This window comes from Gavialis gangeticus, unplaced genomic scaffold (assembly GCF_001723915.1).
Source record: "Gavialis gangeticus isolate Ggan-Ray unplaced genomic scaffold, GavGan_comp1, whole genome shotgun sequence".
NCBI classification, from domain to species: Eukaryota; Metazoa; Chordata; order Crocodylia; family Gavialidae; genus Gavialis; species Gavialis gangeticus.
In genome coordinates, this window is record NW_017729008.1 from 17,830,752 (window position 1) to 17,855,038 (window position 24,287).

Below are 24,287 nucleotides of genomic sequence, written 5' to 3' on the forward strand. Positions count from 1 at the left end.
CAAGTTCTAATATTTTCTTTGCACACCCCAATGGATCATCCTGCACACCCCACTGTGGAGACCACTGATCTAGAGAACCACGGCTTGATGTGTTCTCAGTAAACCAGACCTGGAAAAACTGGGGAAGGAACAGCAGGGTGCAAGGGGAAGATAATAGGTGAATTTAGAGAAATATGAAGGTAGCCCATGAAGAGAGTGGCTCTGGGAATGGAGCAGACAGACATGTTGGGCTGATCCCTCTTGCTTCTTTTTTGTTTGCTTGTCCCTGTCCCCATCTCTTCACCCCCACCAGGAGAATGGCTTGTCCTTTTTAAAGACCACTTAATGGTGGCCCCTTTCACTGGTGTCCCAGGACAGAGGGAAAGGAACAAGGTCATACAGCATGCCTGCAATCTAGAGTAAATGAAGCCCAAGTAATTTCCTGTTTAAACCATTTTGTTGTTCCTTTCTTTGGTAAACACAGCAGCACACTGCCAAGCAGCTCTCTCATACACGTCTGGGAACACAGGATACAGACAACACAGGAAAAAGGATTTTAAGTCCTTTAAGTACTTTAATCTTCATGTTAATTTCACTAGTGATGACCTGACCCATTACGTGCAAAAAGTGTACAAACTCAATATTTTACTGTCATTTTTGCCTGAAGACTAAAGCTCCAGGAACAGATTAATTTGGAGAGTTGGTCCAGATGGAGAGAAGTGAAGAACAGGAGTTTTTAGAAACTCCACCAGAAATGCATACAATAATGTTATTGATCTAATAAAAGACATTGCATTGCCTACCTCATTTCTGGTCACTCGGTGAGTAATCATGTTTCTGGTACAGAATGTTGCCAAGGCACAGGAAACTATTCCTAGCTCTTCTCTTCCTACCAGACCAGCTTGTCTTTCTCATTTCAAGTAATGTCATTAGCACCCTACCTTCCTGTTCACCAGCATGCCAGCCAAAGACACGAAAAGCAGTGCTTTCTTTTCAGGATGCCAGTTCTACAGTCCAACAAGACTACCTCAGTAAAGGCCAAATCAAATAAAACAAGCATTTCCAGAGCAGCCATATGCACTTACAGGACTACATATAGGATTGCTGTCATTACAGTCTCTCGAATATCATATGTTCAATATAAGTGAATAACAGCAGCCTTGAATCCATTAGATCATTTCTTTATCTTGGTTTAACAAGGCTGCATTGCTCTTACGAAAGCTAAAACAATCATTGTTACAATAATACTGGCTTAGATGTTACTACTTTTAATAGTATATATATTTCCATATATTTCAATTGTTCCTGAACAAAACCGATCCAGTATCACAGAGCCAAACCTGACGTGTTCATTACTGTAAATGACCACGAGAAATGCTGACTCATAACACTGCTATTGCAGAAGACGGTTTAGAGAAGTGCACTGCGTGATACCAAACTTCAAGCCCTACCCTTTTAATCATGTCCCTTTTGGGAGTGTTTGTGTACGGTAAGCCCCAGTATCACGGTGTACAGGAGGCCCCAGGATAGCCAACATTTACATATGCAGAAGTAAATGTACAGACATGAATAGTGCCCTAAAATAAATCCTCCTTGCTGACATGGGTGTTTGTAGGACGCAGAAGGAAAACGGGATTCTAGTCTGAGCGTTACCCCACTTCCTCCATTGCTGTAACTTCCTCATAGAAACCATCGGTCGTTATTATCTCTTAATACACGGAGGGTGAGAAAAGCTGGCGGAGGGTGCTCGGCTCAAGACCGCGCTGGTGGAGACGCTCCTGTTTCCCTTTGGTTACATATTAGGAGGAGATTTCTGAGGGTGGGCAAGCACTGGAACAAATTACCCAGAGGGTTGGGAAATCCTTGCTACCGGACCTCTCTAAGTACAGTTTAGACACGCACTTGACGCGGAGCGGTATCCAGCCAAGGGTGAGCGTGTTTGAGGCTGAACTGGGTGACCCTGAGCTCCCTTCCAGCCCCCCCTTTTTTTTGCCATTATAAACATGGAGCAAGGGGTTAGCGTCGTGGCTCCCTTGGAGGTTTGAAGAAGGCAGCAGCTGGCGGGCCGGGCGGTCTCTTCTTCCCAAGGGGAGAGGAGCACTTTAGTCCCCCCCGGGTGAGGGCAGCGTACGCATGGGGCTGGACACGGGGCCTCGCGTCTGGACCCATGGACCGCTGCTGGTGCTCGTGACTGCTGTGCAAAGCTCCCCCGGGCCAGGCCCAGCCCACCGGGACGCCCCCACCACCGCCCGCAGAGAGAGGCTCTAACTCGGACCTGAATCTACAACATCCCGCCGCCGCCGCCGCCGCCGCCGCCGCCGCCCAGCGATCTCAGCCAGTGCCCGCGGCCCCTTGCGCAGTCACCCGCCGGCAGGGGGCGTTAGGGGCGGCCCCCGCTGGGGGTCGGGGGATGCTGCGCTGCATTGTGGGGCGTGTAGTCCGCGGCCGCTCCATCCGCGCCGGGGCCAGGGCCGCGACGACTACAACTCCCGGCTGCGCCCGCGCGCCCCCTCCTCCCCCGCCCCGCTCGGCCCCCGGCTGCTCAGCCGCTAGCTGCTTGTCACCGGGCGGCACGGCGGGAGGTGAGTGCGGCGCGGGCTGGGCTGGGGCGGGGTGTCGTGTCGTGTCCTGTCCTTCCCATCGCCGGCACCTGCGGGCTCCCGGGCCTCGCGCCAGCCCCACGCAGCCCTCTCCCCCCCGCCCAGGACGCGGTGGCTTAGCTGGGTCGTGCTCTGCGCGGGGCAGCGAGACAGGCGCCGCACACGCGCGATTCTCGCACCGTTACGTGACCTGTTTAAATCGTCTGTGATCCGTTGGGGGGTTTTTTGGACAGCCCCTGGTTTGTCCACTGACCACGGGGTCCTTACAGCTCCGTCTGACCCCTTGAACTTGGATGGCCTCACAGCTAAACCGAGGACAACTGTTGTCCTCTTCTGTTGCCCTCCTGCTCAATGGCCGTGGGGCTGCTCCGTGTAACGTGGGGGGCGGGGAAGAGCAGGGGGGTGTTTTTCTGTGCTGGGCACCTCCACACACCTAAACCTGCTTGCAGACCAGCTGGCTGAGGTGGTTCATCTAGACCTCAGCCGGACGTCTCAGCAGCCTGCCACTAAAATGTAATGAGTGACCTGCTGGTGTCCTTGAGAGGGGTGAGATGAAGTCCTGCACAAGTACGTGCAATGTAGGACTTTTCCCAGCTGCTTCGCAGTCATACCCAGAATTCATAAGTCCTACAGACATATCAAGGCAGTTTCCTCAAAGCATCACATCATCTTGCAACATCAGGCCTTTAAGGGTCAGGCCAGAGATGAAGAACCCAATGAGTGTGTTGGTAATTTGGGGGATGTTTGCTTTCTTGCACTGCCTCTCTGAATTTGACAGTCTAATTTGGGAAGTGTAAAACACCTCAGATTTAACTGACCTAAACGCTACATTTGCCGTGCTTCTGTTTTGACTTATGTTGTAACTCATTCCCATGTTCATTCTCTCATCCCGGTTTTGGCATAAACAGCAGGAACTAGCCTCTGCCAGTCTTTTGGCTATTTGCTGTGGCTTCCATCTGTGGTGTATTGTTTTGAGGATTTCTCAGGATACCCTTATCAGTTGGTTTCCATTTGACAGCTTCATGTAGGTGTCTGGGTGTTGCAAGCCTGTTTCTGATATATCAGAGACAGTTTTCTTGAAGTATTCATTGGTGATAGAATCTTTCCATAGAATGCCCAGTATTTTTGCAAGCACTTGAGTTCAAATACATGTCATTTCCTGCCAGGTGTCTCAGTAGTTCTTCAGCTCTTGCAGCCACATGTTAGTACTGAGATTACATTTGTGCTGAAAAGTCTGTTTTGTTCTCCTGCGATGTGCTTTGATTTCCATAATTGTTTAAGGGATGTTGTGAAGACTTTTTCTATTCTTGATATAATTTCCTTCTTGGAGTCTCTTTTGCCTAGTGTGTGGCTGCTCGGGTAGATGAACAATTCTGCCTTCTAACTTGATGTTATTTTTTTCTAATGTCAGGGATGATTTTTCTGGCATACTCATTAACCTGCCTTTTTTTAACCAGGTTGTCTGTCTTCATTTGTACTTTTTTAGAGGCAGTGCTCAATACCTCAATGTCAGCAGCAAAAGCTAGGTTTTCTCAGCATTTGCCATCTACCTATGATCTGTCAGCATTTGTATCACCTGTACCTTCTTTGTTATCCAGTCTATGGCAATGTCAAATAGCAATAGATAGAGAATACAGCCCTTTTCCATATGAGTGTGACCTGACCAGATAGAACCAAGATGGGGTGCCACAAACTAGCCCCACACCCTCCCTGAGTCCTGCTCAATCTGCTTTGTGCTCGCTGACCACACTGTTGCTCTGCTTTCTGCTTCCTGACTTTTAGCCTTCTGCCCTATCTGCCATTGTGCTGCCCATCCCCTCCCCAATCTACTGCATGCTACCCATGCCACAGGTTGGCTGCCCCTATATTGACTGTTGTGTTGACTGGTTGTTCATCTTTACAGACAATCTCAGTATGGGGCCTTCATAATGTTAGTGACTAGCTAGTATCCATAGGACTGAGGTCTGTTGCACAATGTCAGCTTGTGTAGGTTGGCAAAGTCAACCAGACTGGTAATGACAAAAATGTGCCATTCTGTCCTTTTTTTCTGTGATGGTGCTTCATGGGAGTATCTGTGTCTTGGACCCAAGTCCAATTTATTCTTCTTTAAGGTTTGCATTCCCTGCCTCTTTATCCTGTGTCATATCTCAATGCAAAACATTTTCCTGTGACAGGATATAGTGTGACTACTCTGCAGTTTGTTGTAGTCAGTGGGGATTCTGACAGCGATTCCATGTTCCACTGTTGGGAGGTGTTTCATCTGAACAGTTCTGTCATTTTAATTAGTGTGATGGGTTTTATGCTGTGGTATGATTGTCTCTTTGCCATCCTGCTCAAAGCAGGGTCATCTCTGACTAAATCATCCCAATTCAATAAATAAAATGCAGTAACGACATGCAAAAAGTCCTGCATTTAGAATGGAACAATCAAAGGCACAAATAAAAATGAGAACAAGTAACTAGGCTGAAATATTACAGAAAAGGATGTAGTGGTTATAGTGGACCACAAGCTGAATATGTGCTCGGGTCTGTCTAAATGCCAAAACCTAATTTGTTTAAGTTCACGTATGTTATCAAAATTTGGTGTGGAGGTGGGGTTGAGTCTACTGTAGACTTCTTGAAATGCTTGCCCATCTGATTTTCTGCTTTATATCAGGTGTATGCATTTTTTCAATCTTTGCTTTTGATTACTCCATTTCTTGTTTTGAAATTTCTAAGCACGCTTTTAGTGACTTGGTAAACAGCTTTGTGGTTTCCTACCATAGCAGCATCTTCAGCTTCAGCTGCAGGCCTTCGGCTTGTCTCCAGTTATCTTCCTTGTATTGCTCTTCTCTGCTCCTTGTACTCCTCCTTTGTTTTTTTTCCCCAATATATTATTGTTCCAAATATCCAGGAATTTTCCTTTCAGTGCTTGTGTTTCTTCAGCAAGGTGCAATATCTCTTGACTTACCCAGTTTTTGCTCCATCTGTTGCCATCCAATTGTGATTGTTGGAAGTAAAATACTGCCAATTTTCCTTGAGTTTGGGACTGTCTCTCATTTTCCTGTGCTTCTAAAATGACCTTAGATCTGTCCCTGCTTCCAAGCTGGAATCCCCTGTAGTCTTCTTGTTTCCAGATTTGCACTGTTCATTTTCTTTGCCAGTTTCTGTTTAAAGTAAGCCCTTCTCAGTTTTGCGCTGACATCTGCTAATTGTGGTGCCCTTGCATCTTGGATAGTTTACCTGAATTGCAAGTGGCTTAACCAACCTGATTTTCTTCTACAGCAAAACAATGAGCTTTGTGGATGGGGAGAAGAGCAGTGGATATGATATACTGTGAGTTTAGGAAGGCTTTCTACCTTGTCTTCTATGACATTCTCATTGGTAATTTAAGGAAATACAGTATTTTCATCTAGACCTTAAGGTGGATGCATAACTGGTTGGATCATTATGCTCCAAGAGTAATCATCCAAAATTCAATGTCTAATTGGGAAGAGTTATCAAGTGGAGGTTTCCCAGGGGGCTCTTTTGGATTCTGCACTGTTTAATGTTTTCACTAATAATTTGGAAGCAGAGATTGAGTTAACAGTTAGCAGATTTGCAGATGACACCCCTTAAATGGGATTGCAGACACTTTAGATGTTAGGATTAGGATTCAGATGAACTAGATAAACTTGAAAAAATGGTATAAAATTCAGTGATTGAAATTCAATAACAACAAGTAAAAAGTCCTGCACTTAGAATGGAACAATCAAATGCACAAATAAAAATTGGGGAACAACTGACTAGGCTGAAGTAAAACAACTGACTAGGCTGCAGAGAAGGATGTAGTGGTTATTGTGGACCACAAGCTGAATGTGTGCTCAGGTTGCAAAAAAAAGCCAGTAGTGTACTAGGTTGTATTAACAGGAGTGCTTTCTGCAAGTCGGTGAAAGTAATTCTTCTACTCCGTTCAGCAGGAGAGACCTCATCTGAAGTACTGTGTTCAGTTTTGGGCACTATACAGGTTTCCCTTGCTTTATGCGGGTTCTGTATGTACGACTTCGCTCTTATGCGATGACCCTTTTTATACCAAAAATTCGTTATATGCGAGGGAAATTCACTCTTACGTGATTAGTGTGGTGGAAGCCTCCAGTCAGCTGCTTTGGGCAGTGCATTGTGGGAGTGACGCACACCAAGATATAGTCTCCTGTGTGGATCTGTGTTCCTTGCTCGTTGTCTGTCTTGCATGTTTCTGTAATTGCCATCCTCATTATGATAGTGCCCTGTGCTTGTGTGTACTGTCTGCTGTTGTTGAGTACCAAAATTGTCTTGTAAAAGTGGGAGATATAGGTCTGGGGGTCAGTACAGTTGAGGTTTTGCAATATATCCCTATTTGTTACATTGTAAAGTGGTGCCCTTTATGCAAATTTTAGTTATGCACTGTTTTCCAGGAACACATGTACAGCATAAAGTGAGGGAAACCTGTACTTCAAGAAAGGTGTAGACAGATTGGAGAGAGTCCACCAGAGAGCAACAAAAATTATTAGAAGTCTGGGAAGCGTGATGCATAAGCATAAGCATGATGGAAAAATGGGGTAGGGTTAGAAGGTAGAAAAAATGGAATTATTTACTGGAGAAGAGAAGGCTAAGAGGGCATTTGATAACTCTTCAAATACATGAAGAAGATGGTAATAGACTATTTTCTATGGCCACAGTGGACAGGACAAGAAGCCATGGTCTTAAATTGCAGAAATGTTGGATATTAGGGAGAGCTTGCTTGCTATGAGAGGGGTTAGACATTGGAACAGATTTCACAGAGCAGTGGTGCTCAACCTTTTGCGTCCACAGGCCAGATGAGTGATGTGAGGCTGTCTGCAGGCCAGGTCAGTCACTGGGGACTGGCACCGGCCCCTCCTGCAACCTGCGCACTGGGATTTGGGTCCTGGGGGAGGCCAGCACCACCCCATACTGCCCCTTTCCTGGTAAGATTAGGTCTTGAGGCACAGCACCCAGTCCTGCACATTGAAATCAGGTGCTAGATCCAGTGAGCAGGGCCAGGGGCTCTCCAGAGATCAGAAGGTTTGGCAGTAGGGGAGTGGTGCTACCGTTTCTCCACTACCAAATGTCTGGGCTCATGGAAAGCCCCATAGGCTAGATGGCACAGTGCTATAGCCTAGATCTGGCCTGTGGGTTGGAGTTTGAGCACCCCTGACCTAGAGAAATTGTTTTCTCCATCCTTGGAGGTTGTTAAGAACAGACTAGATGGTTTAGACAAGGATAGTTCTGCCTTGAGCCAGGGGCTGGACTAGATGACCTCCTGATGTCCCTTCTAGACCTATTTTTCTATGATTCTAAGTTGATTGAGGTGTGCTGATTTTTTCATATGCTGTCTGGAGAAATCTATGGTTCTTGGTGGAATTTCTTGTGAGGGAATATGGTGCCCTCAAGATGTAAGTTGGACGTCAACCATAGTTCAGCAGGTCTCTTAGCATTTTGATTGGCAATTCCCTGCCCATACTTCTTCACTGCTCTTTCCATTCCTTGTTGTATCCAACTCTGGTGTTAAATTCACCCATCACAAAGATTAAGCTATGTTTTGATGTCTGCCCCTCTCACTTTGTAGAACACATCTTTGTCCTTTTCACTCTGATCCAATGTCAGAGCATGGCACCATGTGATTGATGCCTTTAGGAATGTGGTTATTAAGCACATGGATGCATGTGCCATCCGTCATCTGGCATGGCTGTTGTGATGGCTGATGGGCTCCCAGTTAATGAGTGACTTTTCTGTCACAGTGAGCACTACTGGTTGTCCTGAAACCTAAGTAGTTTAGATGTTTCTTCCCTCACTTGAAGTGCTGCTTGTAATTATGGTATTATTTCTTGGTGAAATAAAGTACTTGGTGCTTCTGAAAATCCCTCCATCTGATATTACATTTTAAAGACTACTTTCAGAATGAGACCTGAATGGACAGGCAGGAATTTGGAAAGCTGTTTTAGCCACCTCTCTTGCCTTGTCTTATGACTGGACTTTCTGGTTTTCAGTTTAGCCAATAACTGGGATAAATCCAAAGCAACTCCTGTGTCTTGTCTAAAGTACCACTTCCATTAATGTAGTTGCACTGTTGGTGGAGTATGGTCCTATTTCTGCCAGCTCAGAGAAAATTAGAGAGTTACTTCTGATGTAATTTAGAGCAAAATCTGGCTCACTGGACTCATCTACACATGCAGTTAGTGCAGTTGAATAAATTTTGGTGACATTCACGCTGGACTTTATTGTTCCCAGACCTGGCATTTGCACGTGTGCCCAGGACTGCAACACGTTGAGCCAGAGTGGAGCAGCCCTGTCTGATGGGGGACCCCAAGGGTCAGCCTGCCAGGCCAGGGCTGCTCCAGCCTGGCTCAACATGCCGTAGAGGTGCTGGCTGGGGCAGGGCATGAGGGTGCTCCAGTGCGGGGCTACCTGACAGACAGCCTTGTGCCCTGGCTAGCCTGGGCACTATACATGCGTTGCAGTGGAGTGAATAACTCCACTGTAGGGTAGTACTTGTGTATGGCAGTACTGTCCTATGGCGGAGTTAATTAGCTCATTTTGTCCTAATAGCAACGCACACATGGACAGTGACATTTTACTGTGTAGCTAATCAGTCAGCTCTGCAGTAAATGTCTTGTGTAGATATGCCCACTGTGTTTATATTGCAATAGATGACATGTAAACTTGGCAAGAAGTGTCAACTCTTAAGCTGTTGCCCATGGTGATGTCATTAGTTGTAGGTAAAGAAACACTGAGCCCTGGGCAGAAGTCTGAAAGTAAAGTGAGGAAGCTTATATAGAAAACATTTATCTGTGGAATGATAATCTGTTTTCATTCTGTGAACTGAGAATTTTCAGTGCATCTAGGAAAATTAATGCAAAGCATCATTTGCTTTGTCTTTTGTATATAACCTTGATAGTTTGTTGCTGAGGTAGCTCATTTCCATTGGCTGTTTCTCATAGCTGAAGAAACAGAAGGCAACACCCTTAAGTAAATAGGGGACAGGAAGACATTATCGTTTAGATAGCATAATCTTAAATAAATACCAAATGCATGAAGGAGGGCAGAACTCAAATCCTATTAACTGTTCACATTATTAGGGCAATCCGGGTCTAGTCCAAGGCACGGTGTACAAAAATGTTTGTGCTCATAAAATCTATGTTAAAATAAAAAGCAGAAAATAAGAACTGCTGAGAGCTCTCTGCTTCTTTTATTTTGTTTTAAAAAATGTAACTGCACATTGTTACCTGGGAGGAGAGTTAAATGGATCTCTTGAAGCTGGTAGAAGGGAGGACAGTTACTTTAGATAAATACTGGTATTAAAATAAGTATCACCACCACTTCTCCAAATCGCCCCTGTGAACAAAGCTTTCCTCAGCCAACGCAAAAGTAACAATTTATCTGAGATCCCCAAGGTTGGGATTGCCTACGCTTCCTATTCGGCTGCATGGCCAGTCCATCCCTCCTGACAGAGTAATGGGGAATTAACTTTGCTGGAGCAGCTCTGGTGAGATCCCACTTGCCACTAAAAGCCTTTCCATGTTCACTTGCTGTATTGATAGATTTTTTTTAAAATATTTTCCTGGGCACGAGAATAAAACAGGATCTAGATTGGGAAATCTAGATAGGAAAATGTTGTTGGATATTGGGAGGGTTTGATAATCTACACAGTGGTTCCTAGATCTCTCTCTCTCTCTTGGATAATAATTAATAATGTCAGAGCCTCTTTAAAATGAAAATTCATACATCCTGATGGTGCCTGTTTGATCTTCCATTTTTCCCCCCACCCAATTTGCAAAAGAAAATGCGTTTAAAAAGTTGCTAGGGGCTGGCAGTTCTGACAGCCACTTCACATTTCTGAACTCCAGCCCCTACAAAGTAGTGGTGCGGTGGGCTATCAATCCCATTGACTGCCAAATTGGTTGGCTTGTGTGTGGGTCCCAGATTTATGTTCTCTCCCTCCTAGTCAGTAACAAGAAGTTCTATAAGAGAAGAGTGATCCATCCCATCAGCGGCCCTGGGATTGAACTGGTGATGTGCTGAAACTAAGATTTTTTTGTCTGGGGGGAGGGGTAGGAATGAATCTAGCTAGTAGTTTCTTGGTCCCTACTGTCCTGGGTTTAGAAAAATAAGTCCTGCCTGACTCATTTCAATATGATGTAATGGCCCTAAGTCATGCAGTTTTCTTAATGGTTTTTTTCCCCCAGTATGTTGTTTTACCCATATATCATGTGATCCCGTAGTCATAACTCAAGCAAAGCTGTCATTGAGTTTAGTGGTAATGCAGCAATGGAGTAAGGATGGCAGGTTCAGGGCCAGATACCAAGCCTGGGAAATGTGAATAAGCAATAAACTCTCCATCTGTGATCAAATTGTTTATGTGGAAAACATGTGCCATCTCTTATCTGAACATGCATAGAGGCAAGCGGTTGGTGCCTTTCACAGTGGTCAGATATTGACTTACTGAGCTGTTTAATCACAAGATCCACATGTTCCAAAAGGGGGTTCCAGGGATTTTTAATACAATCTCTTCCTGAAAACAAGTAGAGCTGCTATTGATAGCAAAACAGTGCATTAAGGGATTAATGTATTCATTGCTGTGGAGCGGATCTTTAGAAGCTAAATATTTTAATCCCTGACTTGGAAAATCAAGCGTGAAATATCAATAATCAATAACGTGATAGAGAGCTTTATAAGTACCAAAGTACAGTGAGTGGAAAGTTCCACCCAGATAGTATTTACATATCATTATCAGGTTTCTTCCAATAGATCAAAGTTAAAAAGTCTGAAGAGAAAGTAATGTTGTACTTCCACCGATCTCTCTTGGAATCGCTGGAAGGTATATTTTCTTGTATACTTTCATCATACAGTTGTAGTTTGTGAGGGTGAGTACAAATGGACAGCTGTCTGTGTTTCTGTGCATCTGAGTGTGAAGGTACCCCTCAAGGTTGTGGTCCCCTTATTCAGAATGAATAATATCTGAAACTTCAGAAAATGCCATTGAATTTAGTGAACTTCATGTAGAGTAAGATGCAACTCAGAAAACACACAGAGCCGAATCCTGAGATCCTTACAGGCTTCCTCCAATGGGAGTTTTACCTGAGTAGGGGCTGAGCTGAAGACAGCCCTAATTCTGCAATGAGTAGGATCTCTTTGGTTTACCATGCAGCACATCTGGTGCCAGATTCATTATTGATCAAGGCCCGAGCAAGGACTTTGGGATTTGGCTCATAGGCAGGTTCTAAGCTTGTCAAGCTTTGCATGGTTCTAAACTTGTGATTCATTGGTGGATTTAGCTGAGTCTGCCAAAGAGGAAGGAGCATGATCTTAGGTAAGGTGAATTGAGGGCAGGCTGTAGGATTGCTGCTGGAAGGAGAAGGAAATCCTACATAAGGAGCAGCGCAGTAGGAAGTGCAAAGGCGGGAGTGTGAAAAGGAAACAGCATGTGCAGGTCATGGACAGAACAGAGGCAATGGGAACAGGAAGATGTGGGTGGTAGTCAGGCCAGTGGCCTTAACAGCAAGGACAAGAAGCTGAACTACCTGAGAGCAGTAAGAAACCCCAGAAGAGTTTCAGAGAGGGTAGTACAGGATCTGAGCAAGCGTGCATGGGGAAGGAGACTCTAATAGTATAGTGTGGGGAGCAGAGTACAAAAAGGGGCAGTTGTGACAACAGAAACAGGAGACACTGAGGTGTAGAGGAGGGCTTTCACAGAGGCTGTGTATGAAACCAAGGCAGAACAAATGTGGATGTGGAGAAAAGAGTTGGTTGTGATACCACCTAGGTGTCAGGAAGGAGGAGACCAGCATCTGCAGTAATGGGGGAAGGTGGATGTAGACTATGCAGTGCAGTTTCTGCGTTGCTGAGTTGTGGTTGGCTGCAGGGCTTAGATGAGGCGGGCGAATTGAGAAATAAATTTGAGAGCTCTCCCAGCCGAGAGCAAGTGAAAACACTGAGGCAGAAGAGTCTAACCCTGAGTTAAAATGAAAAGGCCCTGAGGAGGAGACCAAGGAGGGAACCCAGAGGAACAAAAGGGACTTGTGTCTCTGGGCTGCAGTGTGATCATTTAACTTTGCTTTTCCCTGCTGTAATGATATAAACTGTTCACAGTGCAGTTTGGTAGCATTTTACAGCTATTGTCCAAGTGTAGCAATGGCAGAAGGTGGAGGACTGGAGAATCCTGAGAGGAGAGGGAAATAAAAGAAAATATGGGGCTTAGTGGAGCTTGCAAGAAAGAGAAGGCTACTTCTTTAAAAGACTCATGCTGAGTATTCATTTCCTTAACAACCGTGGATTTATGGCCCTTTTCTCTCACTAACTTTGGGCTAAGGTGTGATATTAGGGGCATGTTTAGCTGAACCATTTTCTCTGGCCCATAGCCTAAGAGCTGTGGCCCCTACCTTATAAACTGCAAGAAGGAGACCACGCATCACAAACTTAAAGTTATGTTTAACTTGGGTTTGTCCAGCATAGAAGCACGCCTGTTCAGTATAACATGCTGCACTAGTGTCTCTTTCAATGTTTAAAGTCATCCCTGCCTCCTCTTTTCTTCCCTGGAAGGGGGGTGGGATTGCACTGTGTGTTCAGCACCTGCCCTCCCCCCCAGACACGTAGTCCATAAAAGTTAATAGTCTTGCCGTACTTGCTCCCATATCCCATCACCACCATTCAGTGCTGATGGGCCTATTTCAGCTTCTCAGGCAAAATGGAGTTTCTAAGCCACACCGAAGGTTATAGTCATAAATGGCTATTTCACAAAATGAAAAAGGGTTTATATATTGGTGCACGCGTATTCCTCAAGGTGTCACAGCAACCCATACAGCAGTGCCACTGGATTAGTGAACAAACGTGCAATGTACAGGAATAAAAATCCTGTATTCAGGGGTGATAATTCTATATATGTTAAAGATCTGAAATTCATGCCCCATCATCCTTTTGCCTGTAGTGTCTTTTCTTTGTCTTGTTCCATGTTTTGGATCTGAAGGACAAGCTGGTGCTCATCTGTGCTCTCTGAATTCTTGTGTGAGATCAAATCCTGGTCTAGTGAAATCGGTGAGAATTTTCTCACTGAATTCAGCCAAACTAGGATTTATTGTGCTATTTAGAAAAGGCAGCAGTTTGTTTCAAGCTTCTTGCTTTGCTGTTTGAGACTGGAAACACAGGACACCTATAACACCTCTGCCTGGTGGTAATAATATAATTTGTTAACACCTTCAGGCAGATAATAACAATAAGGACACCCACAAGTAGCCTTTATCAGTAAGATAAAGAACCACCAGCTCTTAAGTCCCTTATATGAAGCCTCTCAGTTACTGTGCCTCAATCTTTATCTGTCTGATAAGAAACACTGCTGTTAGTTACTCTTATTGCTTATTAATTTAATCTTTGCTGTGAAGTGTAAAGGTCTTCTGTGCACAATGTTTCATTATCCACAATTCTAACCTGCAGATACCCAGAATTAATTTCCCATCTAAAAAAATGTCCCGGTCTTGCAGTGACCTCTGGCACAGGGCTGGCCACTGCTTTCTGGAAACGCCTGCTTTGCATCCATGTGAACCATGGGTCATTGGAATATGTGCAATAAGGTGCTCCTTTCTCCCGGGCCTGAGCAGTGCTGAGAGTAAGGGCTGAATTTGGACAAGGTTTTGGTATCTCTCTTTCGCTCTGTATGACAACTATATAATAAGCTATTACTAAACCATAGGAGGTGTTTTGCATGTGTGTGTCTTGTCACAACAGAGTTCTCCATCATTTACATTCTGTCTGCCACTTTGCAAGGGAAAAATTATCAGAGGCAACAGTGTTCTTCTTCTAGGTTAAATACAGGTGATAAAATCATAGGAGTTAGAAATGGTAGAAATTAGATTTACTCCACTGTTGTTTCGCTAGGCACAGGATGTTGCGCTTAAACATAGCTTTAACATTAAATGTGTAATTAGCCTCATTGACTTCTTAGCCATGTCCAGATGAGCATGGATGTGCCGTATGTGGCACCACAGACCTGTCTGCGGTGCTACACACCACACATGAAGGCATTCCCCATGCTGCTACTTTGCTACTTTTCTAAAATTCACTGAAGTCGATGAATGGGTTCCTTTCCATGGATTCCAGTGGTTCATGGTGTAAGTTGCATACTGTTTCCATTTTTGCTGGACCGTTCCAGTTTTGGTCACAACCCTTATTGTAAAAGTGCTCATCTCCTAAGGGTTGAATTTGATCTGCAGGGCGTAGCACACGTGCTCCTACTTCATTGAAATGGGAAGTGGCTGTAATATGTCCCTTGGGTCCAACTCTTCAGCATGAATGAGCACCACTTCATAAACATAGAGTGGTGTTATTGCCTCGTAAAATATGCTAATGAGCATGAGGGCAGAGGTCTATTTTAAGTATCTCTGAAACCAGCTTCCTAGATTATAAATAGGCTTCAGGGCTGAACTAATGTAGGCGTAACAACTCTAAGAAAGACTTGAATTGTAAATAAAGAAGCATAAACAGTTTTCCTTGATCATTATTTTCCCAACTCCTAAATCACAGCTGAAGCAGCATGTGCTTATTAATGATTTATTTATATTGCTGGTGTCAGTGAAGTTGCTCACATGGCTTCTTTCAAAACTTGCCAGCCATCAATAATGAGGTGTGTCAGGATCCTCCTGGACTGTGAATGCATAGTGATCTTTACAGCTTCCTCTCTTGCTGTATGGGGTACAGTGGCAGAGTGGTTAAGGGGTCTTGCTACCGCTGCAGAGGTGTGAGTTTGAGCCCAGTGTAGGACTTGTGCCAAAGGCATCCCTCTTCACTCAGCAGTAAATGTTTTGGTGAGTGAGTCTAAGGACTTAAAAGTTTCTTGGTGTTATTCTAGCCACATCACTTCCTTGCGTGCCTTTGGCAACAGAATTTGGAGTGCCTTAACCACGCTAACCCATTGGGCCGTCGACCCTTGGGTGAACTTTTCATTTGTATCGTGTTTGGTTTTTTTCTGTCCACTTATGTTATACTCTTGCTTTGATTGGTGTGTGTTCGGGTGAAATGTAAAGAGGGTGGCTTCTAAATGACTGGTACTTAACTTTGTTATTTTATGTTTGTATCAAGCAACTCAGCTGGGGAGTTGATGGGAGAGGAGGGGTGTTGTACCCGTAAAAGGATTTTTCTCTTTCCCCTGGAAGGGTCTCTAAAATTAGGTACCTGTCTCTGTCAGATTTGTTTATTCTACCAGCAACCATGAGCCTCAATCCCAAAAGGCCTGCATAAGGTTGTGTACATGTCGGTCCCATTGAAGCCAGTGGGACTGTGGATGGTGAGAATATTTGCAAAGTCAAAATACATTTTTGAAAGATGTAAAATATTCAAGGAAAGAGACAGTGGTTCTCATTGAAACATAAAGGGAAGCCTTGGGCTTGCATAAGCCTGCCATAGCATCTCCTACATGCCTGCCCATTCTAACCTTATGGTGTAGGGAAGGGAGCATAGTCTGACCAAGGGTGGAAACAGGAGAGATGTATCCAGCTGATTTCTCATTACCTGAATGGCCCCTTTGGGTCTTACACCAAGAATTGTGTTTTCCCCCTGGTTTCAGGACTTTCAAGGACCTTAAAATCCACCATTTCCTTCCCCCACAGCCAGAGGAGAGGATGTGACCATAAAATGTTGCAGTGTGTGTCATGGTGCATGACGATCACTGCAGGCCTATCTCTTCAACATCAAGGTTACCAAGGTTAAGCAAATTGCTTCTGTTTATTTTAAAATCCAATATGGAAAAGTTTGCTTTTGTCAGGCTTAACCTTATCCCTCTGTTACCTTTCAGCTGTCTGACTTAACATTAGCCAGCATCTGTTTACTTAATAATTTAATGATCCTGTCTTACTGCTCAGAATTTGGAGTGCCTCTAGTTCAGAGTGCGACATTTTTCTCGCTCGTATTTCTACAAGCAGCCTCTAGAGAACAAGAGCACAGGATGCCCTGAAGGTGTGGAGAAGTGTGGAGCAGCAAATTTGAAAGTTTTTCGCAGATGAGAGTAGGATAATTTTTAATATAAAATTCCCTAAAGATCCCAGCTCCCATTGATTTAAATGTATGCCAGGCTGGGATATGAACAGAGTCTGGCGTATGCATTGAGATCCTCCTCTGAGAAAGAAATCATGTAAGACCAGCAGAAATAAAGTGTAAATTCACAGCAGAGGGGAGTAACAGATGACCATACCTGGAAGTAACTAACTGCCAGGAGAAAAGAGAAATGTGTTTCTGAATTTTAAAAAAGGATGTATCTGTATTTGGTTTCCACCTCCAGTCCAAGCAACGTGACAGTTGAAGTAAGAGGACAGAAAAGGTAATAGGAAGTAACTCAGAAATAAAACCTCACCCCTAAAGTGTTGCAATCTCCTTGGAAAAGAGAATGGAAAGGGGAAGAAAAGATCAAAAACTAAATGTATCCATCTGACTTAGATTTGAGTTTCCATCCACATGGTTCCACCAGCCTGAAGCTTGACGCAGGAGTTTCTTTTCCCTAAAAGAAAAACATAAAAATATTCACTTCTGTGTAAGAAAGATCTTAAGTATGAGAGAGTTTTTCAATTATTATTTTATTCCTGTTGCACAAGCTCTCGGTGTATTCGTAGCACATTCATCTCTGTAGTCAAACTGAAAGTCTTAGTGCAGTGATTCCCAAAGGGTGTGCTGCAGCACACGTGTGCCAGGAGTGCAACAGAAGTGTGCAACCAGATCCTGTTAGATCCAGCCCCTGTGTGAGGAGGTAAATGCTCTCCTCCCCTGTGTGTTACCCTCACCATGCACCTGCCCCAGCTACTCCACTGGCCCCTGCCATGGCTCCTGTGGGGACTGCTGCTGCTGTTCCCTTCCCCTGCCCTTCCCCATCCTCAGGCTGTGCCGCCCCATGCCCCACCCCTCCACTCCAGGATCCCAGCCACACACTCTGCTGTGAGCAAGCTGGCAGGCAGATGCACAGAGGGAGCTGCACCTTGCTGCCCAACTCATCCTCTCCACTCTTCCTACCCTACCAGGGCCAGCAGGACAGACCACAGGGGTGGTCACCAGCGTGTGAGACCCTGCAGAAGCAGCTTCAGCAGCAGGGGCTGCCTTTGCCCCCTGAGGTACAGGCCAGGGGCTGGGAGGAGGCAGATAGCAGAGAGAGCAAGGCACAGCAGGGCAAGGGTCCTGTCCCTGCCACCCTTAAGTGGCACTAGCTAGATCACTGGTTTTCAAGGTCCCCCTCCTTCCTTTTGCTGCATTTAGATCCATCTCAGTGATTTTCAGCTGGGGTGCCATGAAATTTAGAAGTACGCTGCTAATTTTAATCCAGAAAAGTGTGTCCTACATATAACACACACACACGTCTAAAAATACTTTTCTAAAGCATTTGTGAAAGATGCCCCAAACCAGATGTTCAAGGAATAAAAATAGCATTGAATGATAAAACTGTTTTTGTCTGTGTTAGGTTTGGGCTTCTTGGTGGAGACTTAAAAGCTGTTCTTCTTCTGTTCCTGATCATTGATGCAAACCATGGAGTGTGCTCAAGAACATGAAGAATACCCTGTGCAAACCCAGATGTATTCTGTGGAGAGACCAATTTATAACCAAGAGTTGTTGCAAGAGCAGCTGCACCAGAAGGAAAAGCCATCTCAGCCTCTGTCACAGAGGATAGCACATTCATGTCGGTAAGTGGTTGTGTGTTTATCTTTATTTTATATCTGCTGGAGGCTTGTGTCCCACCCTTTCAGCAAGAACATGATATGAGGAATATCTGGCATGGTCTCATTTTTCTAAGCTGTCTTTATTTCCACTCACTCAATTTGTTAGAGTAGGGTTCTGGAGCATTTTGTAGCAGGGGGCATTTTAACAGAGCTTAGGTCAAGCACAGGTCCAACCCAGCCCGTACTGCTGCCGCACTATAGCCATGCAGCTGCAGTCACCACTTCCACCCCACCACAGTGACATCACTGCCTCTTTTCCACACCATGTGGGTGGGCAAGGCTCCCTCCACCAAAACAACACCAAAAAGCCCCTGGCTTTGCAGGACAGATAAAATGATGCCATGGTCTGGATGCAGTCTGCAGGCCATGAGTTGCCAGCCACTATGTTAAAGCTACAAAGTATTGCACCCTTACAGTGAAAATTTATCTTCTAGATTAATGTGCATATGTAACAGCCTAGAGATCTGACCTGTTATCCTAGTTATCCATATTATTTTAGCCACTACAAAAACTGTCAGCATTTTTCAAAAGAAAAATTTAGCTAAATGTATTTCTTTCATCTGACTGGATGTATGAGTGTTTGAACTCTCCCCTCCACCACACTGGAGTCAGCAGTATTGATCCCTTGAGTTACATAACGGACATTTACCTTTGGCAACACTGACCCTTTGGCAACACTGACCCTTTCCCTCCTTTTAACCCCCCATGTCCAGATGACTGGACCAGGGCCAAGCTGCTCCCTAGTGTCCCCCCTGCCCCCCCCACATGTTCACACCAGGGCCACTCTGCCCCTCCAACATGAAGGTCTGGACTGGGGTTTCTTCACCCTGCACTCCTCCACCCCCAAGTTTGGATCAGAACTGGGCCACTCCTTGTTGCCTCCAGCCAGCAAACAGGTTGGGGTCAGGCTGTGGACTCCTCCAAGGCCAGATTGGGCTCTACCATGCTGGCCCTGTGTGCCAGGAGCCCACCAGCCAGATCTGGACTTAGCACTACCCACCTGGCCTGCAAAGTGAAAAGGCTGGGCACCACTGGGCTAGACTGGTTCTGGTATCTGAGGTAGCTGGTTTACTGGTAGCTCAGGTATCTGTCTCTACACAGCTTCACAGTGGTCACTTTAGACAGATCCTAAGGCTGGTCTGTATAGACAGAAAAGCAGAGATGTGCAGCTGGAAAGCTAATGTAGGCATCAAGAAGAGAAAATGAAGAGGTACTTCATTAGCTCTTTAGTTATTAGCTATTGTTTCCAGAGCTGAGCCCATTTTTTGCAATAACCTACTTTAATTTATGATACCACAAATAATGTGGTCCCTAGTTGGTCCATCCCTGAAATATTAAAATTGTTATGGCCTGATCTTACTGGGCAGGTCTATAAAGGAAATACCAGTTATCTCACCTTGAAGCAAATTTCCCAAGTGTGTGGATTAAAGTCTTCCCGACACTTTGTCTATTAGTTCAGTCTCTTTCATGCTTCTCCAGAATATTACATGCCTCTCCATTCCATGTTACACAAAGAGAAGTGGAGCATTTCACCAACATGGATTGTCCTTTAATGACGTTTGTTTCTAGGAGAATTTAGAAGCACTATGACCACCTTCTCCAGTTTTCTGCCAGTTCCAATTCTAGAGTGAGGAATCCATATGCCTTCAATTCCTGGCTTTTTACCAAAGATTACATTTTCTTCTGACACTCTCAAATAAGAGGATCCCACACAGGAGTGCTAGACAGACTCCACTGGCTCAAATCACTAAACATAGGTCAGGGTTGCCAAAGGTAAATGTCCCTGTTATGTAACCCAGGGGATCAATATTGCTGACTCCAGTGATGGAGGGATGAGCTTAGTACTCCTGGAATTAGTCCTACAGTAATAACAATCACAGTCATATCTACCTCACATATAGTGCATGTCATAATGTAGTGTACCTCATCCAGTGTACCAAATGCCCTCGTGGAAACTATGTGAGTGAAACCAGACAAAAACTATGCTCCAGAGTGAATGATCCCAGAAAAAAGATAAGAGACAGACACTGGACCACAGGTAGGAGAACATTTTTCATAGAAAAACCACTCCCTGTCTGACCTCACAATTCTGCTCAAGAGAAATTTAGAAAACACCTTCAAGAGACAAGCCTTGGAACACAAATTCATTACCCTATTGGACACTAAGAACCAGGGACTTAACATAGACAGTTTCCTCAAGATCTGTTATAATCTGCCTAATATTTTTTAATATCTACACAGGTGATAACGACTCTTTTGAATGATCTTGTTCTTCTACTGATCAGGTTTCTACTGCATCCCTCTTGTCTGTTGGCTCTGTGATGATAATTTCTCTTTTATCCTGTTTTTATCTCCATATGGAGTTTTACCCAAGCTTTCCTTCCTCTTGCTGTTTAGCTGTGCTGTGTCTGCTTCATTTGCAGAGACCTGAGGAAGGCTTGTCTAAATTTATCTTGGCCATGTAGTTAGTTAAAGGAAAGATATTGCCAGCAAAAATACTTGCCTCTTGTATAATTTGTAAAGTCTTTGGGTCTGTATAAGAGCTAGGCGGTGGTGTTGTAGAACCCATCCTAGGAGAAAGGGTTGTACAACTGCTTTGTTCTGTCATGTGCTGACCAGCTTCACACCCTCTTGAAGTCCTGTGGTGGCTTCCCAATTCCATAAAGATGTTCAAGTAGAAAGTATAATATAGTGCACTCATGGGTATGATAACACGTCACTTGGTTTCTTAGCTAAGTTCAGTCCAGGCATTGTTGTGGTGACCTGTTTTCTTGTTTGATATTTTTAGTTGTACCTCCAAAAAAGCCAAGTCTCATCTGTACAGCTTCTTACCAATTTTACTATGGCTTCCCCGGTATCCGGTGAAGGCGTATCTATTAGGAGACATTATCTCAGGTATAAGCACTGGGGTTATGCAGCTTCCTCAAGGTGAGTAGAACACAGTCCATTTTGATTGTCTTGTTTGTTTGTCACATGTGTCATCTTAAGGCAGTGGCTCCCAACCTTTTTGTGCTGCAACCCTAAAACCATGTCGCAGCCCCTGTCCCCGACTCACTTGTGCCTGGTGGCACCAGCAGAGCTTGGGCTGAGCCAGGATCATGCAGGGCAGTGGCGGTGACAGCCCCACAGATGGGAGGGGCAGAGTGAGGGGCAGCCCCCTGAGACCCTGATTTGGGTTGCGACCTGAGGTTGGGAGCCACTATCTTAGGGGAATGACCTCCTGCCCAACTGTGAGTTCATGCAACATGATAATGGACTACACTGTGCACATGTGTACGTGGAGGCCATTAATGAATGATTTACAACAGCATTCTGAAAACCAATCAGTTTATTGGTTTTGAAAGAGCTGTCCTTGAAAGTGCTGCTTTCCATCATGATAGCCAACGGTGTACAGCAAATTCTCTTTAAAAATCCTCCTTTCTAGTTACTAACCTTAGGAATTGGAGAGCCCTGAAGGCTATTTGTTACCCTGTTCAAGTTAACAAAGCTATTTGCCTGCATAAAGTTAGAAACATGTAAATTCCTTTCTGAAAGAAGTAATTAATTATTACTTCCTCCCCATCTCTTCACTCCAAGAGTTGTAGCAAGTCCAGTCTTCTCCACTCTAGTCTCAGAAGGAACTGGCACCTGGAGTCTATAGGGAGTGCTGTTGCAAAGGAGTCAAGCCTGTCTTACTTGGAGCAGCTTCAGCAAAGTCAGGCATCAGAGACTGGTCCATACCTTATTTGTTATAATAGTAACTACTCCTCTTGTACACTACAGAGCTGTAGTTGTTGATTTACACCCATGAGTAGAGATCTGTTTAAAGTCTGCAAAAATGACCAGCACCGTGATTGGCCTGTGCAATCACCCATTTGCCGCCTCGATTTGTTAGGTCCCTATTCATAGATAGGGATCTACCTAAATTGTGCCAGAAGTGCACTGCACAGCTCCTTTTCACTGTGGGCCTCCCTTGCCACTGATTGCAGAGGGGCCCCAGCAGCCCCCTGCTCACCACTTGCTCCTGATCAGCCAGGAGGCAAAAACTACAGTTTTAAATGTGCTGTGGTTTTTGCCTTCTGCCCTATCAGCAGCTGGGGCCCCTTGGCCAATCAGTAGTGGGAGGCAAAAACCATGCCATATTTAAAACTGTGGTTTTTGCCTCCCAGTCAATCAGTAGCAAGCAGCAGGGCCACTGGGGTTCCTCCATCAATTTGCGGGGGGAGGCACATGGCAAAAAGAGGAAGATTAAAAGAGTCTCTGCGCAGTGCACTTCTGGTGTAATTTAGGTAGATCCCTACCCATGAATAGAGACCTACCAAATTGAGGCATCAGAGGGGCAATTTCACGGGCTGACTGCAGACTTTTTCCTGACCATTTTCACAGACTTATTGCAGCAGAGATGCCCTGCCGCCCCCCCACAAAGTGCTGATTGGCGAAGGGGCCCTGGCAATCCTGTCTCTTGCTGCTTATTGATGGAGAGGGACAGGGCCATTCAGTGGTGGAGGGAGCAGCCGCTGTCTTAGCTGCTGCCCTTCATGTTGGCGGCTTCCCCACGTATCTCACTTTGTGCAGGCTGTTGGTCCAGTAAAAGATATCACCTCCAAAAAATCCTGGCTTCTTACTCAAAATAAAGTAAGGTCTCTGAGACAGGGGCCATACCCTGGCCACACTGTGTTTTGGGGGAGGAAGGGGTCCAAATTCACTGTCAAGCTAATACTGGTGCAGCTCCACTGATGGAATAGGCCATGCAGTCTGTCTTTAGGTGATTGCCAGTATCTTTCTGACATGTCTTCCAGACCTGCTCAGAGGTTCAAGTTGCTGGAGTAATAATACTATCCAGGCCAGTATGTCCATCATTGCAAGAACCAGGGCAACTCCTCTAAATAAGGCTGCTATAATGGTAGATTTCCCCAGACTGGTTGCTCAGACTTTCTTAGCTGTCCTTAACTGCAGCAGTAGTAGAAATACAGAGATAGGGGAGTTCCTCCAAGTTATAAGCAATGCTGGGTTTTATTGACCAGAGTCAGCACGTGCCTACATTTGTTATATTTAGGCTAACTGTTGTGCTGATTTGCACTACGGTGCAGTTCCACTAATTCCAACGGGGTTGCATGAATGTATATTAATAGTGTCTTGTATGTACATTGAATTGGGTGAACAAAGGAAAGCATATGTGAGGAGTGACAGGTAAACAGGAAAATTTTGATCTTCTGTGAAACCTGTCAGGTGGGTGATGAATGAAGGCATCACAAAGCATGTATTAAAAACTTAAATTTTCTCCCATGGAAGAAACAATAAATGTACAATGTATCTTTGTAGAATGTTCTATGCACATGACAATTTTGACATTTTATGTGTGTGTTAACTTTATTTTAACAGTCAATGTGCAGTTGGAGGTTGAAGTAGTTTTTGTCTGAAGTGGACCTGTTCTGTTGTTCCCTAACTTATGTACCTCTCTCTCTCTCTCATTGTGTTTTTTAGGTCTAGCCTATGCTTTACTGGCAGCTGTTCCCCCAGTATTTGGCCTATATTCTTCATTTTATCCTGTTTTTCTGTATACTTTTTTTGGGACCTCCCGACATATATCAATAGGTATATCTCTTCTTCTGCAATTGAAGTTCTTGGTAATTTGATTTAGAATAAGTCGAGAATTTGGTGTTTTTTGTCTTCAATCAAATTGAAATTCTTAAGTTGTTAGTTTTTTCATGTTCTCCAATGCTAGCAAAATGTTTTCACTGTTAATTTATTCAATCTGCTTAGGGAAGAATAGAAAAAGCATGTTTTAAAGGATTGGTTTTAGCAGCAAGCACTTGGAACAACTCCTGAGCCATGTGTTCAGCTGTCTTGACAACTAGTTGTGTGGCTTAGGACCAATTCACAGAGGCAGAGAGTGACTGGAGGAAAGAATGATAACTTTATTTGCCTGCCACAGGAGGGGTTATTCAATATACAGACTATTGTCCTTTGCTGTTTGAAACTCTAAAATAGTTCATGCGGTTAACTCCACACACTGTACAAATCTGAGGTAA

The 24,287-nt window shown here is 44.6% G+C and overlaps 1 protein-coding gene across 2 annotated transcripts in view; it reads left to right on the plus strand.

The window, feature by feature from the left end:
* Positions 1 to 2,496: 2,496 nt before the first annotated feature.
* Positions 2,497 to 24,287, plus strand: part of SLC26A5 (solute carrier family 26 member 5) — a 40,002-nt gene continuing 18,211 nt past the window's right edge. The window contains exons 1-4 of one of the 2 annotated variants that reach the window (XM_019509453.1): positions 2,497 to 2,561; positions 18,021 to 18,240; positions 21,065 to 21,204; positions 23,740 to 23,850. In XM_019509453.1, the coding sequence (XP_019364998.1) occupies positions 18,077 to 18,240; positions 21,065 to 21,204; positions 23,740 to 23,850 (415 nt within the window). In that variant the 5' untranslated portion in view covers positions 2,497 to 2,561; positions 18,021 to 18,076. Of the gene's footprint in view, positions 2,562 to 17,482; positions 17,677 to 18,020; positions 18,241 to 21,064; positions 21,205 to 23,739; positions 23,851 to 24,287 lie in introns of those variants that run through there. The other variant, XM_019509454.1, reaches the window with a different exon arrangement.